The 18,960-nt window shown below is 54.1% G+C and overlaps 1 protein-coding gene across 1 annotated transcript in view; it reads left to right on the forward strand.

The window, feature by feature from the left end:
- Positions 1 to 17,889, forward strand: part of NTN3 (netrin 3) — a 32,317-nt gene extending 14,428 nt beyond the window's left edge. Inside the window, exons 3-7 of the mRNA XM_065030542.1 lie at positions 2,930 to 3,118; positions 8,880 to 9,029; positions 10,007 to 10,060; positions 13,122 to 13,196; positions 13,473 to 17,889. Of these exons, the coding sequence (XP_064886614.1) occupies positions 2,930 to 3,118; positions 8,880 to 9,029; positions 10,007 to 10,060; positions 13,122 to 13,196; positions 13,473 to 13,801 (797 nt within the window). The 3' untranslated portion in view covers positions 13,802 to 17,889. The remainder of the gene's footprint in view (positions 1 to 2,929; positions 3,119 to 8,879; positions 9,030 to 10,006; positions 10,061 to 13,121; positions 13,197 to 13,472) is intronic.
- The last annotated feature ends 1,071 nt before the right edge of the window (positions 17,890 to 18,960 follow it).

Consider the following 18,960-nt stretch of genomic DNA (forward strand, 5'->3'; position numbering starts at 1 on the left):
CATCCGCAGCAGCCCAGAGGAGGCCAAGGCCTGGGCAAGGGTTCAAACACCATCAAAAAGGGGACAGAATGTTGCTCCATTGCAAGGTGTCAATGTTTAATTAGTCTATTATTGCAAATTATTAGATCTTGTGATTGTTTAATTGATCATATGATTGTTTAATTGGGCATACTGTACATGGGCGGAAGCGAGCTACCACGTAATTAGCCCCAAACTGTGCAATTAAATTCTTATTAATACCCCAAACAGCAGGGAACATTCAAGCCTTTAATTAGTGATTAACGGGAGACAGACAGAGCTTGCAACTGAGTCAGTGCTGAGGAACAGTGCAAGTATTTAGCTGGGTAAGACGGGGGACCCGTCTGCCCAGATTAGTGCCGGATGGCTGCGCCAGGGGGGTGAGGGGACAGTCACATGTGCTGATGTGACCCTGTCCCCAAGCAGGGGACAGCCACCATCCCAGCATGGCCAAACCCAGCCAGGTCCCCATGTCAGCTGGACAGGATCTTGCCAAAATCTTGGCTTGGCTCCTGCTGAGCCACAGGCAGTTTGCTGACACCAGCCCAGGCCATGCAGCAAGTGGAGGTTTTTCCCCAAAAGCCAACTTCTGGGAGGATCTGCAGCATGTTCCCAAGGCCCCATCCCTGGAGACATTCAGGTCCAGGCTGGACGGGGCTCTGAGCAACCTGATCTAGTTGAAGATGTCCCTGCTTATTGCAGGGGGTTGGACTAGATGACCTTTGAAAGTCCCTTCCAACTCAAACTATTCTATGATTCTATGAATGTGGCCCCAGGGCTGATGGGGACGTGCCAGCCGGGAGGGCCCACAGCCCACAGTAGGGTTGGTGATGTCATGAAGGGCCCTGGCCAGTTACTCTCTCACCAATTAAACTGGAGGCAGAGAGGGACCTGTGCCGAGGGCAGCGAATCATTTACCTGACCTTTCTCCTCCACTGCCCATCACCCTCCCTCTGGGCAGCCATCCCCTCTCCATCCCCAGAGGATGCCAGGGGCTTGTGGGGGCAGCCCCGAGCATTCCTGGCAGGACAGCAAAGTTGCCTTTTGGGGTGGTGCAGCTGGCCATTCAGTGATGCAAGGGACTAATGAGGCCTGTCTACTCCCCTAAAAATTGCTCCTTTCCTGCAGCTGCATGTGGCTGCCTCATTTCAGTGGCAAAAACCACCCCAGCTGGTCCCTGTTCCTTTATCTCGTGAGGGCAAGAATAGCCTGGGTGTCGGGCTACTACACTACATCTTTCCTGGCCCTGACAAAGCCTGGATGAGCATCAGCATCCCTGGCACAGCAGCATCCCCAGCACAGCAGCATCCTTGGCTGCCTGGGACTACAGGCAGTATTTGCTGCTCTCCCTCCAGGTGCCACATGCCAGCACCTCACCCCTGGTCAGAATTTGCCTCAAAAGTCCCTATTTTTCACAGGCACCAGGGAAAGAAAAAAAAACTGCTCAAAAGGCACCTACTTCCATGTGGAGTGTTATTTTGATGCCTGCCATGTGATTTTTACACTAATCTCATAACACGGGGGAGCTCCAGGGGGAGCTGAGGTTTGAGCGCGTGGTGCCGGCAGCACCAGGGCCGGCACCAGCCTTTCACTCAGCTCATTTAAGCCTCCGAAAAAGACCCTTTTTCAGAGCTGGGGTTTGCTCCAGCTTTCTTCCCCCAGCGTCTCTGAAGCCGGAGCGGCTGAGGCAGGCAAAGGAGCGTTTGATCTGCCCGGGCTGAAGCTCCCACCAGCGCTGCCGGCCGAGGGGGAGGCAACTTCACACGACCGCCAAGCCAGGGCTAAGCAGTTAAATCTGGGCTGACACGTTAATGAATTTCACAGTATGCCTGGAAAAACTCTCACCCAACCTCATTTTACCGGTGTGGGGAGGGGGCCGGGGCTGGGGGAGGAGGGCGACAGGTTTTGCCGAAGGAAATCTTGTTCCCATTATCTTTTTGCAAGAGTGTTTAGCAGGAACTGGCATTGCTTTGCTCTTTTATCTCGCACACGTGGAATCGGGCAGGGGGGCTGCGCGGTTCCTGTGACTAATGAAAAAATAGAGTGTGCGTGTGTTTGCAGGAGCATGCACGTGTGTGTGCGAATGTGCAAGCGGCTGTGCATGCATATTCATGCAAGCATATGTATGCACACATGTAAGCATGTGTATGAATGTGCATGCTTGCACGTGGGAGCACACACGCTTGTGTGCATTTTTGTGAACACATATGCACAGACATTTGTGTGTGCATATGTGTAACGGTATGTGGCTGTTTCTGTGCACATCTGTGTGTGTACATGTGCCATGTATGCACGTATAATAGTATGTAGATATTTAGGTGCACTTTTGTGTATAAGCACGTGCACGTGTACATGCTTGTGTGCGTGCTTGTGCACATGTGTGCATGTGCATGCAGGGCTTCTTTCTGTGTGTGCACATGCACACAGGGTAGGCCGTGAATAGAAGAGGCTCCGTTGCTGACACTGAGGATGACACCCAGCGAGGCAGCAGGGACAGTGCTGGTCCTGCTGAAAGGCTTGCCAGGCTCTGGCACCAGAGCCAGCTGCTGGGAAAGGGGAAGGGGGATGGGGAGAGGGCAGGGGGGACGGTGGGTCTGCAGGTGCCCGGCTGGTGCTGCTGGACCCCCCGGCTGCACCCCTCCATCTCACTCTTGTCTGCCCTCAGCCGAGCCATGCCCCGTCCCTACATGTCCCCTTTCTCCTCCGCCCTGACCTCCCAGCACCAGCCCTGTGGACCAACGGAAACTGCACATCTGGACGGCACGTTGGAGCCAGCTGTGCCGTGCCCTGCCTGACCGGCTCCCCCAGCACAGGCAGCCTCGGCCTCCAGCAGCAGCGGGGCAGCTCCAGCCCACCCAGCAGGGTTTGGAGGTTTCAGCTCCAGCCTTCACCTTCTCCCCTTTCCTCACAGCCTGCAACTGCAACCTGCACGCTCGACGTTGCCGCTTCAACATGGAGCTGTACAAGCTCTCGGGCAGGAAGAGCGGCGGCGTCTGTCTCAACTGCCGGCACAACACGGCGGGGCGGCACTGCCACTACTGCAAGGAGGGCTTCTACCGGGACCTCAGCAAGTCCATCACCGACCGCAAGGCCTGCAAAGGTAAGCTGAGGCGTCTCCGTGTGGGCAGCAGAGGTGATACAGTCTCTCTCGGTCTCCTTACTCTTCCATCCTTTGGACATCCCTCTGCTCTCTTGGAGCCCAGCTACTCCCTCCAGCATCTGCAGGTCACCTTCAGCCTCCATCACCCTGGTCACCTTTGCCACCCCAACGGCACCAGGCAGGAACATTGCTTCAAGCCCAGCATCTACTGAGTGAGCAGGCTCCCAGGAGCCCCGTCCACCCTGAGAGGGTCTTGGTGTGGCCGCAGTTATGGTCTCCACAATCAGTGTTTGGATCAGTGCTGGGCAGGTGCTGGAGAAGGCACATGACTAAATGTGCTGGAAACCTGTCTCTTACACTGATGTTGTCTGGGCCATAGACACACTTGAAGGCATTCAAGGTGCTTCACACAATGACCCTTGGTGGCTTCTCTGCCTTGGAGAGCTGGGGATGCTGATGGAGGTTTCCATCTCCTTGCTGGGCTGCGGCGCAGGACCCCACGGCATGTTTCAGCTATGGGGCGACCCTTGGGACCTGTTGGAGGATGCTGAGCACCATGGCTCCTGGTGCCTGTGTGCAGGGTGGCTTCTCCCTGAGCTGACTAGGAGCCTCAAGCCACAGCTTGGCCTTGTAAGGTCCCTAGCCTGTGCCCAATGTCATGGGACCTGCACCTCTCTGTCCTCTGGCTTCTGGCCAAGCCAGACTGGTTTCTCTTATCTCTCCCTGCTCAGCCACCTCTGTGGAGCCTTTTTCCTCTGTGAAGCCTCAAAACAATAGTTTCACCAAAGAAGCTGAGAAAAGAAAACACCTTGCCTGTCCCCAAGGACTGGTGGGATCCAGGCTGAAATGCTAGAGGGGGCAGAATGTCGGTCATGGCTGCTCTGAGACAGGGAGTTCATCCCTGATCCCCTTTATTTCCAGCTTAGATTGCAAGTACCTCCCCAAAGAGAGTATAGTGTCCTTGTCCTCTGTGTTGTGCAGCCACGTTGGCACTGGGCACCTTCGCTGCTGTGAGGACATGATCCTGGCGTGTTCACGTAGGGCCTATAGCAACTGCTGAAGCTGGTTTCAGACCCTTAACATTGTGGCCATGGACCTGAATTGAAGGATTTGGCTTTTGGGGTTTCCCTCTTGGGTGCATTAGTGTTGTTTGTTGGTATGGCTCATTTGGGATGTAATAGGTAAAATCCCTCTGTTGCCCATGCTGCGTGAGCTGTCTCTGCCTCTCCACACCCTTGTTCCCATGGGAGCAGTGGAGAGGACAGAGCAAAGAGCAAAGGGAGAAACTTCCCACGTTTGACGGACACTGCAGCGGTGATGGGAGTGTTGGCAGGGGGAGCCCTGCCCAGAGCCAGCTCATTAGCAAGTGGCGAGCAAATCATTTTTAGTAAGCGGAGCAGCTGACTTGACAGGTCCCACCTCAGCAGCCCATATCCCAGGGGGCCACATGTTGCTTCCCAGCCCCGTGGCCTTGGCCAAGCCTTGTCACAGCAATGGCGATGGGCATGGCAGCCCCCCCGGCAGCAGCAAGGGTTTCCTGTTGATGGGGCTTGTGTCAGGTGGCAGCCAGGTTCCAAGGCCATGCTGGGTGCCAGCATCCTCGAGGTGACACTAAGAGGCACTTGGAGAGGAGGATGCAGGAAAAGGCATGCATCCCAAAGGTCTATAGCACAGTGTCCTGGGTTGTGTCCCATTCCTGGGAGGGATCCTGGGTCTGATTGAGGCAAGGGAGGAATGGCAGCATCCCCCAGTCCCTGCTGCAGCACCTCCGGACTGGGGCAGCTGCAGCAAAATTCCTTCTTCTGAGAGGATTTTCCTCAAGCTCACAGGCAGCCTGGCTCAGTCCGAATGGCAACAGGGCTTTTGAGTGCCGCAAGTCCTTGCAGACAAACCTCCCTCCCTGGCCTTCCCTGTGCCGAGCCGCAGGCAGGTCTCTGCCAGCCCAGTCCAGGGGGTGCCACTGCCAGGGGGCTGGCAGGGCTTGTCCGTGGTTTGGAAATGCTGCAAAGGCTCAGCCCAGCCAGATGAACATGTGCACAAGGGCTGTCCCCCGCTACGGTGCATATGTTGAGGAGGATCTGGCAGTAAAGGCAGTACCCTGTGTCTTGGGAAGCCAGTTCCTGGCTCTGCCTCAAGGAACTGAGTTAATAATAAAATCCCTGATGCTTCTGCTCCTTTGGCCACTCCTCCTTCAGTAAAGCAGAGTGTGTTACCATCTCTTTCTTGTACTTATCCAGTGGTGGATCCATTGGATTGGGAGCTCCTTGGAGCAGGACCAGCACCAGGGAGCCTGCCTGCCCGGTGCCATGAGTGGGAGCCAGTGCTGCCAGAGATAAATACATGGAGATGTGACAAGACAGTTTGGGCTTGGTTTCTCCAAAGATGTGTCCTGTATCTGCAGTTCAGATGCCTATGCTTTTGCAAGATAAAGAAAAAGATAAGGAAAAGCAAGGCTCATGACAGCAGATCTTGAAACAGGTGTGGAGCAAGCTGCTGTGAACTGACATCTGCAGCTTTGAATGAAGGTCTTCGCACCTACCGCAGCGCTGGTCCAGGGCAGAAGCTGAGCCTGCTACTAAATATCCAACCATGGTGTGTCAGGGGATGCAATGTCTTTGAAACAGGCACAAAAACTTCGACTGCAGATTACACAAGCCTGCATCTGCTGCTGGCAACTTGGCGGAGCTCTCCGCCACCAGCCGGTGAGGGAGGCGAGCTCTTCCCTGCAGCCGCCAGCAGCCAGCGTCACCGCTGGATGCTGCGAGACGGAAAAGCTGGGAGGATGGAAAAGGCAGAACAACCTACAGGATTAATTCAATGGTGGTAATTGAAAAGTCAAATAAAGAATGGCTGTGCATTAATCCCTGTAATTTAAACAAAGCTGTAAACCCCCAGCTTTCTCCAATGAAAACTGGTGAAGCAGTAGCAGCTAAGCCTTAAGACGCAAAAATACCCTCAATATTAGGTGCAAGACATGCTTTCTGGCAAGCACAACTCGATGAGTTAAGCTCCAAGTTAGTGACTTAATCCACTGTTCGAGCACTGTGGGCCAGATCCTAGCAACGGGAGGGCTGTGAGCAGCCGGGCTCTGTGTGTGCGCAGCAGGCGCGGAGCTGCTCTGTGTCCCCACAGCCCCTGTGCTGGGATGGGGTCCCTGAGCCAGCCCCCCTCTGTGGGACATGTCAGGATGAGGAGGGATGGAGATGCTATAGTTGGAGTGGAGGGATGTGGCTGTGCTGGGATGTGGGACCAGCTGGATAAGCATGGTGTTGCCTGGGATGCTCTTTCCATCAAAGCAGGAAGGAGCAGCGAGTTTTTGTGGGACTGTGGGAAATCCCATCATGGCGGGGTGAGGAGCTGGAGACTGGTCTGGCGGAGACTGAGCTCATCTCCCAAAGACATCTATCAGTTGTGGATGTATATGAGCAAAGCTGCCTTAATTACCAATCCAGATAAAACATCAAAAGTGATTGAAAGCCTTCTTCCACTGCATGAAGAGAGATCCGCTTGGATGAACTGAGTCCTGATTGTGCTGACATTTATGTCCATCCTTAGACTTCTCACCAGGAATACACTGCTCAGGCCCAAGAGATTATCCACAACGTGTGAAGCTGAGCACATGTATAAATCTTTGCTGGAAGCGTGCCTCTGGCCATACATTTTTTAAGGCACAGACTATCTGTTGCTGTGTGTGCAGAGCAGGAGCGATGGCTGCAGGGAACTCTCTCTGCACGGTCCTGTCTCTTGGGCTTTTGGCAGAACTTGTGCGCAGCTGCTGTGGGGTGGGTGGGACTTTTCTGGCTGGAGATGGGTGCTGTGGGCCTGAGAGTGCTCTGAGAAGCAGTGGTGGGGTGAGAGCCTCTTGTTCAGGGCAGCACTGGGGCGATGCTGGTGGCACAGGGCTGCTTTTCCCAGCACAGGTGGTGATGCGGATGGGTGATGCTTCATGCCCAGCCCACCAACAGAAACCCAAGCTTTTGCTAGTGGAAAAGAGACACAGCAATGGATGTTTTCCAAGAAGTGTACCTGCCAGCTCATCAAAGGCACCTGCTTCCTCCAAGTGGTGCAGGACACAGCTGAGCCCGTGCAGAAGAGCCCTGAAGAGCAGGCACAGGGAGACCATCAACATGGGTCTGAAGCACCTGAAATGTCCCAGAACATGGTGGTTCAACAGAGGCTAGTAAGTCCAGTGTTCTCCTCCAGACAAGGCAGGGGTACTGTTCCTGTGGGTCATCCAGGGCTGGCCAAGCACTGGACCATTGCTGCCAGCTTTGCTTCTCAGAGTCCAGGGCTGAACCATGCCTTGATCTCATGACCTTTCAGGGTCTCCGGTGACCTGATGGTGGGTGTTTGCAGGAGAGCCGGCAAAGCCAGGCTTGCTGGGGAGAGCTGGCTGCCCTGGCAGGAGACAGGCCTGTTGTGGCTGAAGAAAGACCCTGTGTTTCTGACGGCCGCGCACCATGCCAAGGCTCCCTCACTGCCGGCCATTTGTTATCACAGCTGAGCCCCCAAAATATCCTTGTCAGAAAGACGTTCACTTCCAGTTCCAGCCAAGATCTGATAAGAATGAAGCATCTGGTCCCCATTAGAGGCTGCTCACTCTGGTTTCTGGCCATGTGGGAGGGGGTCTGAAGAGCAGCACTGTGGTGCTCCCATCAGTCCCATCTGGTGAAAATTAGGGAAATGATAACATCGGGGGGCTGTGGGGTTGGGCAGGGGGAGATGTTTTTATTTTGCTTTGGAATCACGTTCAACTCTTACACTGATGGAGACCGAGATAACCTCCTCCAGCTCAGAGCCAGCCCAGCCCCGGGCAGGCAGGTGGGAAGGTCCTCTTCTGAGTGAGCGTCTCTTTCCCACATCCCTCTGTGTAAACAGCCCTTGGTGGGTCCATCATGCAGTGTGGCGTGATGGAAAGCCACTTTGGGTCTGTTCGGAGGGTGAAGACCCAACTTTCACCCATATCAGGTGTGGCTTGTCCTTGGGGACGCTGTGGTAGAAAGGCATGGGGACATCCTTTCGCCGGGGTCTCCAGAAGGCAGTATGGGTGCTGAGACTTGTGAGCTTGGGAAGCATTGAGAGAACTCATTTCAGACCATTCTAAAACTAAGACAAGGCCAAAGTTTGTGTAGAAGCTGAGTGTTGGTTCAGCCCCATGGACTGGAAAGCTCAGAGGTGGGGGAGCAAGTGGAGAAAATGCCTTTTACTGCTGTGACAGTAGCATCACCCCAGGGTTGAGGTGCAGGAAGAGCAGACTCAGGTGTGTGTCTGTCCCCTTTCTGGCCCTGCAGTGCCCCCAAACCCACCCTGGCCATGAGCAAGGGTTTGCTTGCGAGCCCCACTCCCTTTCCTTGCACAGGACACGGCTGGCAGCAGGCATGGGGCTGCCCATGGAAATCCCTCCTCCTGCACACATGCTGGGCTGGCCCCGGAGCAGCTGCCTGCAAAACAGGCAGGAAGAAACTGTTCTCCTGGCGTCCAGACCTTAAATGCCAGCTGGCAGCTGCCTGCATGAGCTGTGGGGTCCCCAGAGGCTCATCCTGAACATCCCTGGCCAAGCTCTTCATCTGCTGGTGGCACACAAGGGCCTGTGATCCAGACCCATGGGTCTTGGCTGTGCTGGCCCTAGCAGCTGCTTTCCATCAGTGCTCTGGAAGGACCAAACTCCTCCTCACCTCTCCAAGGGTGGCACATTGGGTTAAGTTTGGGGTTTGAATTGTACATCATGTCTCATGTAACCTCTTCTCTCTCACCCACCCAGCCTGCGACTGCCATCCCGTCGGCGCAGCTGGCAAGACCTGCAACCAGACAACGGGGCAGTGCCCGTGTAAGGATGGTGTGACTGGCCTCACCTGCAACCGCTGTGCCAAGGGCTACCAGCAGAGCCGCTCGCCAGTGGCCCCCTGCATCAGTGAGTACCACTGTGCCCTGCCTGGTGCTGGGGGACCCCCACTGGTACCAGAGAATATTCTCCTAGGGCTGGCTTGGGGTGGTTGGGAGGCTGAGCTGAGGGGCTGCCAGCCCATTTGGTTGTCCTCCAAGAGATGGACAAGGCAGGATGGTTGGGTTGCCATCTGGGGGCCCCCCCAAGCCTGGGAGGCTCTGAAAGATGCATTGGGTTAGTGCTTCCAACTGGCTGAAACAGCTCTGCTGCATGTGTCTTCATCTGCAGCAAGGTGCCTCCCTCACCCAGCTGAGCCCTGAGCACGGTCAGGTCTGGGGCAAAGACAGATCCTGTGATCAGCATAAAAATGTATTTATTGCAGTGGGTCTGAATTTGACCCAATTGACAGAGGAACAACTTCATGCTCTGCAGTATCCTTCGGTGCTGCCAGAGCAGTGGCAGTGGGGGTGAGCTGACAGGGCTGGCTCCTCTCCTTCTGTTGTTCCCCAGGTTTGGGATTAGGACAGAATTTCCCCCAGATTTTGTCTTCAGGAGCCCTGAGAAAGTGTTGTCTTTGTCCACGCTTATCCCTGTACCGTGCAGCCTGGAGTATGCTCAGTTCAGCCAAGCATCTGCCTGATGCCCAAACTGAGCTCAGCTCAGCAGAGCATTCATAGAACCACAGAATGCCGTGAGTTGGAAGGGACCCACAAGGATCATTGAGTCCAACTCCTTCAAGGACCATGTGTCCCTGAAGCATATCCTCCGCAGTAGTGACTATGGGCTCTTGGATGTTGCAGCATCTCAGCATCTCCCAATTTAATAAACTCAGTTTAAGCATCTCTCGGTCTGTTTAATGGCCTGTGATATTCAGGTCAGACTCATCCATCCTTAGCGAGCTGCTGAAGGTGAACACCAAATCCCCTCTGCACCCCACTTCCCCAGGTGTCACCCCCAAAGCTAGGGATTCTTTTCCTTAAGACATCTCTCCTTTTCTCTTTCAGAGATCCCTGCCATCAACCCCACCTCCCTGGTCACCAGCACAGAAGCACCTGCGGGTAAGTGCTCCATGTGCCAGGGCAAGCCCATGGCCTCAGCCCTGCCTGCTGCCAGGGAGGGAGCTGGGAATGCCAGATTTTGGAAAGAGGAAAAAAAATGGGTAGGGAAAGGGGGATTTGGATGGTTTTATTGCAAACAGAGAGTGCCACATGGAGCAGAGTTAATCAAGGTGACTCCCCTCCAGTGCTTTATAAATAGGAACACTCTTAGAGTGATGTCTGATATTTTCAGCCGCGTAAAAATAAATGGCACTCGCTGGAGACTTGGGTGTTTACTTTGTTTTAGCAGAGCAGGTCTGCCTTAAACTGCCTCTAGTTTTATCTGTGGGTTTGTTGTTTTAAGATTTCTGGCTTCTAGCTCGAATATATTTAATGCAAAGTAGCTTGCCTCTGCCCAGAGCCTGTGCTGGGGGAGCAGGGGACCCAGATGGGGTCCTGCTGCCCCCATCCTTGGGGCAAATCAGAGATGCAGAGATGAGGCAGGCAATCCTGCCCTGCCCAAGTCTACTTGGTGCACCCTGCCTTCAGTCTGCTTGTGCTACAGTCAGGGCCGGCCACGGCCATGCACCCTTCCTGTGCCCTGATGCCCCTCTGCCTGCATCCCTCTGCCTCAGGAGCCCGCAGGCTCCCCTGTGAGCAGGGAACATCCTGAGGGGGTTCTCAGCCCCTCAATACCCCACAGTTCTGCCAGCCCAGGCAGTGTCAGAGCCCCTTCTCCCACACTTTCCCACCTCCCTCCCTGCTTCTGGCAGCAGGTGCCGGGCTGCAGGAACAGGGGGACATTGTTTGGGGGCACTCTGCTCAGGTGCTAGGCTTCCCCCCCCCGCCCCCATCCTCCTCTCCGCTGGGGTCCTGTCCACGAGTGCTGACATTTCCATCCTCTGCATCGCTCTTCCCAATTTTCTCCTGCCTTCCCAACAATCTGCAGCCTTTGAGGTCCAGCTTTGGTCTCTCTGCCTGAGTGCCCGACTGGCTTGGCAGTGAAACATCCTGGGTCCACTTCTTGTAATTCTTATTATTATCTTAAAATATTTTTCACTTAGTGGAGAAAAAAAAAATCCTTGTTCCCTGTTGGCAAAGTTAACAAAACTTGTGGAGGGCAAAACAGAGCTTTAAAGTAATTCAAAGTCAGCAGTAAAAGATTTGCAGCCGTAACACCTAATTAAGTTACATCTCTCTTAAAACAAAATATTCCTTTTTTTTTTTTTCAAGGCTAAGTAAACCAGATGTGCAAACTCGACACCTCTTGCACATGCTCTCCCTGCAGAGACAGGGGATGCCCATGCTGGGCCAGTGGCTCACCAGGGATGCAGCTGTGTCTGGAATGGGGCTGTAGCACATCCCAGGGGATGATGCAGCAGTGTCTGAGACAAAGCTGTAGCACATCCCAGGGATGCATCCGTGTCTGGGATGGGGTTGTCATGTCTCCCAGGGATACAGCAGTGTCCGGGATGAGGCTGTAGCACATCCCAAGGATGCAACAGGTGGGGCACATTCAGCACTATGGCTGAGTGCTTCAGTGCACTCAGCAGCCACCCCGCATGGGGGGACCCTGTGCCCCCATCTGCAGGCACCAACACTGTCCCAGGGGCAGCGGAGCTGAGAATCAGGGCTCACCCCGCTCTGACAAGAATTACCTTCATGCTGCGCTGCTTCTATCAATGACAAATTTGGAACAGGCGGCACAAAGTCCCCAATAAAAAGGAGCCGGGCAGAAAGGAGAGCAGCAGACCCCAGGGCAAGTTTGTGCTCCTGGGCTTCTTTCTTTCCTCTTTTCTCCTCCTCCCCTTGGCACAGGGTGCTGTTATTCCTGTCTTTCCCCAGACTCTCGTCTCCATCCCCAGTGATTGCTGTGGCAACCCGCAAACAAAGACAACTTCAGGGACTGCTGGCTCTCTCCCTGGACATGGGGCCAAGCCAGAGACAGAACCTGCAAAAGGCAGAGAAAAGAAGAAAGATGGGCTTAGAAAAAACATGCCATTTGAAAAGAGACAAATTGAGATGTTCAAAGGAAGATGGCAGGGGGAAAGAAAGGAGGAGAACAGGGCTGCTTCGAGCAATTGTTGGGATCAAAGTCTTTGGGGAGAAGGAAAGAGGCATTCCCTACCCTCCCTCTGCTTGAGATGCAAATCTGGGTCTTTAGAAATGCACAGAAAAAAGCCTCCTTGAGGACATGAGCCTCTCCTGAGATCTGGGGAACAGCAGGGAGGGATGCTGTGTGGGGTGGAGGACAGCCTGGTGACCTCCCCGGCTGTGCTGGAGTGGCCTGAGCAGGGGATGCTCAGGCTGCAGGACCAACCTGGCAGAGCAGAGCTGCTTCCCTCACCCACCTGCTCCCCTCAACCTGAGTCCCCTTCCCCGTTGCTGGGACACTGGTGAGGTGCAGGTCTCTGGAGAGGCTGCCACGTGAAGATGATGCCCACCACCCTGGTCCCTGAGAGCTGAGTCAGCTCTAAGGATCACAGCCCCTTTGGTCTGGGGTCAGATCTACACTTGGGTCTCTTCCCTGTGGGGATGATGGTGAGGTTGGTGCTGAGGCCTCTCTTCCCTGCGTTGCCAGGTTTGCAGGGCCACAGCTGTTCTGGTTGACTGTCTTCGGCCACAGCTCTTGTCTGCTCTCCCTGGTGGCATCACCACCTTGCCTGTGTGTGTCCCATCCATCTCCTTTGGCATCCTGGAGGAGGGTCCCCAGGCTCTTTCCACCACTCCTGTGCTGATTTATCCTGCAGGACACTGTAACCATAAGCACAGGAGGGAACCCAGCCTTGGTTTCTCTTCCCAGCTGATGTGTTTGTGTCAGAGTTTGAGCCCCCAGCCCCTGACAACTGCCGGGGGGTAGCTGGGCTTGCCAGACCCCCATCCCCAGCAGCAGCCCAGGCTCTGGCTCATGAGCCTTCTGGAGGGCACTTGGGGCATGGAGTACCCACCACCCTCTGCCAGGCTGGGTCTTGCTGCTCTCCTCCCAACTTGGTTCCCCTTTCCCTTATGGTGGGACAGGACCCCATGTGTGGTGCTTTGCTTCAAGCCCCTCAGTGCTCAACCCTCTGTTCCTCCTCTGCAGACTGTGACTCCTACTGCAAGCCAGCCAAGGGCAACTACAAGATTAACATGAAGAAGTACTGCAAGAAGGACTATGGTAAGGACCTCTTCCCTCCCTGGGCCACGCTGGGCTTTGCCACAGAGGCAGCTGAGGGCTGGCTGCAGGCTGGCCATGGGTGGGGGAGATGCAGATGTCCCAGGGGATGGGGAGCACCCAGCATGGAGAGGGGTCCCCAAATCAGAGCCCTCCCAAAGGTGCAATGAATGAAGCAGGTGGGACTGCTGTGGACTGACAGTTCACGTCACAAAAGCTTCCTTTGGAGAGCAAGGCAAAGCATCCACCATCACCGTGCTTCCCCCTCTTTTCCCTCAGTGGTCCAGGTGAACATCCTGGAAATGGAGACAGTGGCCAACTGGGCCAAGTTCACCATCAACATCCTCTCTGTCTACAAGTGTCGTGATGAGCGGGTGAAGCGTGGTGACAACTTCTTGTGGATCCATCTGAAAGACCTGTCCTGCAAATGCCCCAAGATCCAGATCAGCAAGAAGTACTTGGTCATGGGGATCAGTGAAAACTCCACTGACCGGCCAGGACTGATGGCCGACAAGAACAGCCTGGTCATCCAGTGGCGGGACGCCTGGACGCGTCGCCTTCGGAAACTGCAGCGGCGGGAGAAGAAGGGAAAGTGTGTGAAGCCCTGAGGGGTTTCCGCCCATCCCACCCCACCCTGTGCTCAGCCCCAGCCCAGCTGTGCGCTGCCAGACTGCACCCAGAGACTCTGTACATATATATAGTGTGAACGGACTCTTCTGTCTATAGTGTATATTTTGGCAATGGTTTCCCTTTGAGTGTGCGTGTGCACACGTGGGTGTGTCCGGGGGTCTTTTTCTCTAAGTGTGTATTAAAAATAATGCAGTAATGACAAACCTTGAGTGAGGAGCAAAGTGGAGCAGGATCCCATGGGTCACTGTCGCCTGAAGGAGCTTGAAGGGGATTGATGTCCTGCTGTGGGCATGCTGTTCATAGTGCTCATTTTTGAGGCTTTCCTTCTCCCGTTAACGAAGCCTTCTTCAGCCCGGTGTTGACATCTGAGTTGATAGATCTCCCTTCTCCAGCATCCAGGGCCTGCCTCTTCCACAGTCTCTGAAAATGTGCTGCTGTCAGACCTCTCTCTGCCCTTCTCCTTGCCCAGCAGGAACGGGAGGTTTAGAGTCTTCTGTCCTTCATGCCAACGTGTGTATGGGCAGGCTGAGTGGACACCATCCAGTGCTGCAGAGAGACCAGCCCCAGGAGCTCCACCAGGAAGAACAAGTGAACTTTTGCAAGGCCTGATTCTCTGCTGACCTCAGGCTTAATGGACCAGTGCTGCTGGCTGGGGCAGGACCCATGCAATGCTGCAGTGCAGTGGGGAAGAGTCAGGCCCTGGCAGTGGGTTGGTGGCCACTACCAGGGAAAGCTATGTCCACCAGGGAGAAGGGGACAGACTTCAAAATCCCCTGGCTGTTATCTATCCTGCTGCATAGTCCAGGTAACCCAGCAGGAAAGACCTGGAGACGCCCATTTCCACCCCTCCCCATAAGGCAGGCTGACCAGAGCCATTGTGTATCATCACCCATCCACCCAGGTCTATGTCTCTATATTCTCAGCTGGTACCAATTGACATAATTCCACCTGTTTCTGTTGACCTGACATGAGGTGACACATTGGTGTGCATCCTTCAGAGCTGGCCTGACTGCGTGCTCTCCTGGGAAGTATTGTTGTGGCCAAGGTTGTCCAAGGAGATGCACAGGGCAGAGGGGGCAGGAAGAGGGAGGAGCTTTCATTGACCCACCTCTAGTCTTTTATGTCTTCTTCACTATGTATTAGTCTCCAGTTCAAACAGACATCAGTATCTTCCCATGTTGAGATTGTAGAGGTCTTGGCATAATGAATACGAGTAGAAATAATAGGTGCTCTCACAATAGATATTCCTTTCCCTACAAACCTTGCCTTGCTTATTGAATGGCTCAGCAAGGTATTGTAGCCTACAGCACAGTCTTCCAGTGCTTTAGGATGATGCTTTGCCCTTTGGAGCCCATGGCACCTTGTGTGAACTCTCCATCCCATGGGTGGTCTGGTGCTTCTGGGCTCCAGCATCCCAGGGTGGTGCTGGGGCCTGCAGCTGAAAAGACTGCCGGAGCACTGTTGGGGTTCAGGACAGGGGAGTTTGGGGAGTGAGGATCTAGGTGCTGTGTGGACATGCAGGTGCTATAGTCAGGAAGCTCAGTGCATTGGTGGAGCTGTTGGAGATGCTGAAGTGGCTTTTCAGAGATGCGAGGAGCCTGCAGTGCCATCTTTCCAGGTTCCATGGATGTTTGGCTGCCTGCACAGGGCATGGGCAGAGCTGGGGGGAGGCCAGAAGCTGAGGGGCAAAGGGTGTATGGGAACACTTGGGCTTAGAGGAGCTGGTCCTATGCCACACTCCTGGCATAGACCCCACCACTTCCCTCCTCCAGCTGAGCTAAGGGGACCTTCCCATCCCTGGTTCCTCTTGTTCTGGTTGTCATAGGCTGTCAGCCTCTGCCATGAGATGGCCCTTGAGGTACGTGGGCCAGCCAGCCCTCCTCTTCCTCCCATGCCTGCTTGCACCCAAGAAACCAGGGAGCAGAGCTGTTACCCTTGTCCTAGGCTCATTCCAATCCCATGCACCCAACAGTCATGATGCAAGAGTCAGTAATGGAACAAACTTTCATTATGCATGGCCAGGGCTCCCATCAGGGTCATTCCCACAGCCCCAGGGGCTGCTAGGCATCACCCTATGGGGTGTGGGGGTTCGCTGGCTCCTCTTTTCAGCATCCACAGCTCATAAAAGAGCAGGGCAGCATCACTGCTCTGTGGGCATGGATGCTTATCAGTGCAGGGCTACAGAAGCCATGTGCTTTCTCCAAGCAAGTACAGCCTTCAGGAGAGGTACGATGTGTCTGCACTCCCCAAAAACTGCTCTGCACAGCCTGCTGGGGCAGGAGGCTCCTTCCAGGGTTTCCTCTGGCACCTGATTTCTCCTCCCTTGAAGTGGGGCACCTCAAACTCTTTGAGGATGCTGGTGGTTGCATTTCTTTATTTACCCTCCCAGCTGGCCCTTCACTCTTGTTTCAGCTCTGCCAGCTGGGACTGCTGATGAGGAGGGGTGGCTCCCAGCTAGCACCCCAGTGCACTTGTGTGCCCCACCGGGGCAGATCAGAGAAATGGGGCAGGACCATCACATACTCCATGGGCTGCCGCTGAGGAGAGGAGCTCTCCCACTCTGGCTGGGCATGTCCTAAAATCCTGGCCAAAGGACTGGAGCAGGCCACTCTGCACCTTCACCTAGGCTGCTGGCTGGAAGAGGTTTTCCTGACTTCCCCTGCTTGTGTCACCCCAAAGTCTGAAGAAAGAACTCATCTTTCTTCTTGCTCTCCCTCTGCCTGGCACAGGCCTCTGGAAACCCCCAGACGCAGGTTCCGCTGTCGCAGGGACACTGCGGCTGCATCACCCAGAGCTGGTGCCGGGGTGTGAGCACATTGCTGGAGGCAGCGCAGGGTTGCACAGGGATGCTGCCCTGCAGGTCGCGAGGGCTGCAAAACCAGGGGCTGCTGTGCCATCCTCACAGGGATGCTGCTGAGTTGGCCCTTCCTTGCATGGACCCTGTGTTGCACAGCCCTGCACTGCTCTAGCTCTTCTGTCTGCATTTCACCTAAGTCGGGGACCAAACGCAGCCGGAGTCTTCTCCAGGTGCAAGGGGAACCATCCCAGACAGGGAACCCAGCCTGCCAAGCTGTGCTCAGTGCCTGTTGCAGTGGATTTTTTTGGGAGAAGCAATACTGCTCAGGGGATTTAGACATGGAGCTGCTCCCAGATGCATATTTAAATCCCCACATGCATCTCTTTGCCTTTTCAACTTCTTTTTCTCTTTGCTTTATAATTTAAACGTATGACTGGACAGGACAGATCCAGGATGCTGGTGCGATCCTTTGCGAGTCACCCAGTGCAGATTGGGGGGGTGGGCTCTGCTGTGCTTCTTGGGGTGCTGGGACATGTGTCACCTAGATACCATCCCAGGGGTGCTCATGCAGAGGGACCCTGGCCCTGCAATGTGGTGGCATCTGTGAAATATGTAAAAAGAAAAGCCAGTGAATGTTGTGGACCATAGTGTAACATATATGATATGTACGTTTGGGGGTTTTATTATTATTTTATTATTATTATTTTTAATAACATGAGTCTAATAAGTACCAAGCACCTAATTCTGCATCTTCTTTGCATGCACATGAGGTTTGTGTGTGGGCTGGGAAGCTGGGGGCTTTGCCAAGGGGGTTCTCCCTCCCATCACCCCCAGCTCTGCAGGTCAGGGCTCTGGGTGTGCTATGGAGCCAGCTCTGAGCACCCCCAGGTACACCAGGTACATGGGCCCCAGGGTTGGCTCTGTGGTTGTCCACCTGTCTGGGTATAACAGGGACAGCAGACCCCAGAGAGCATTTCTACCTCACCAAGACTGGGTTACCAGGCTCCAGCCGGCTTCTTTCTACACATTGGACTCATCAGGCAAGTGGAGGGGCTCTCCCCAACCCCTCACCCACCTCCACTTCTCTGGCAGCTCAAGCATCTGGAGCAACCCAAACCTGAACGACTCCACAGTCACAGGGGTTAAATAGCTGGAAAAACTCTTCCACTTTCCCATCATGACCCTCCAAGAGCTGTAACTGAAAAAAATTGGAACATTAATGATATTACTAGCTGTTTATTTTATTTAAGTATTGTTTTTATATCCTCATTAATGGCTTATGTAATTATTTCATTGCTGTTCGTAATGCTAATATTTAAACAAAGCCACAGTTAAAAGAAAGAGCAATCAAGCCAAATTTCCAGTAGACTTAACTGCTTTCCAAGCACATTTAACAGGGGGCAAAAAATAAAGGAGAAATTAGCAGTCAAGCAAGGAGTTGCCTTCCTGCCTGCACTGATGCACCAGGAGTCTGGTGGGTGCAAGATGAAGCTCTGCTGGGGCTGTGGGGTGCAGACAGAGGCCACTCCCTTGGTGGTGGGGAGCACTTGTCACCATGGGGCACTGCCAGAACCTGTGTGTGACGCTGTGGCAGCAGTGGTATCTGGTGGGCAGGGCCAGCAGCCATAGGCTTTGCGAGGGCAGGAGATGCTGGAGCGCACCCCCACCTTGCCACAATGGTGGCTTTCCCAAACAGCTCTTCAAGAAAACAATATTAATTCAGCAAAGGATCAGAAAAGGCTTCGGCATGTTCCCGTTTCCTCGAGTGCAGATCTCGCCTGTCCTGTGCAGCAGCTGGCTGAGCTCAGGCGCGCACCAAGAAACGCTGCACCGGGACCAGCTGCTCCAGGCAACGGATGCCTCGTCCCCACGCAAGAAAGGCCAAAACGACCATGCACGTTTTACATTAGTGTTGTGGAGCTTTTTGTTTCTTGTTTGTTGTTTTTTTTTTTTAAACAGATTTTTTTTTTCCCAGTATTCAGCTGGGGCAAAAATGTCTGAGATTCAAGCAGCTGAAAGAAAGGCCAAGTTTGCAAGTTCCCTCCTGCTTTGGGACTGAATTTTGCAGCTGGTTGAAATTTTTCTCATTTCAAAACACCAATGGACATTTTTCATGGAAATCCGGAATTTGGCCAGGGAAAGAAGCAAAATGTGAGAATACTGCAGAAAACTCGATGCTCTTTTTCCGTGTCGTCCAGCCAGCTCCACTCATGAGAGACCACAGGAGCTTGGACAGCTGAACCCAATCTCACCGGTCAGACAGACGGGTGGATGGACAGACAGACGGATGCATACAAAGATCATTTCCCATCACTGTGCTCTTGGTAACCAAAGTCCATA

This window comes from Columba livia, chromosome 15 (assembly GCF_036013475.1).
Source record: "Columba livia isolate bColLiv1 breed racing homer chromosome 15, bColLiv1.pat.W.v2, whole genome shotgun sequence".
NCBI lineage: Eukaryota > Metazoa > Chordata > Aves > Columbiformes > Columbidae > Columba > Columba livia.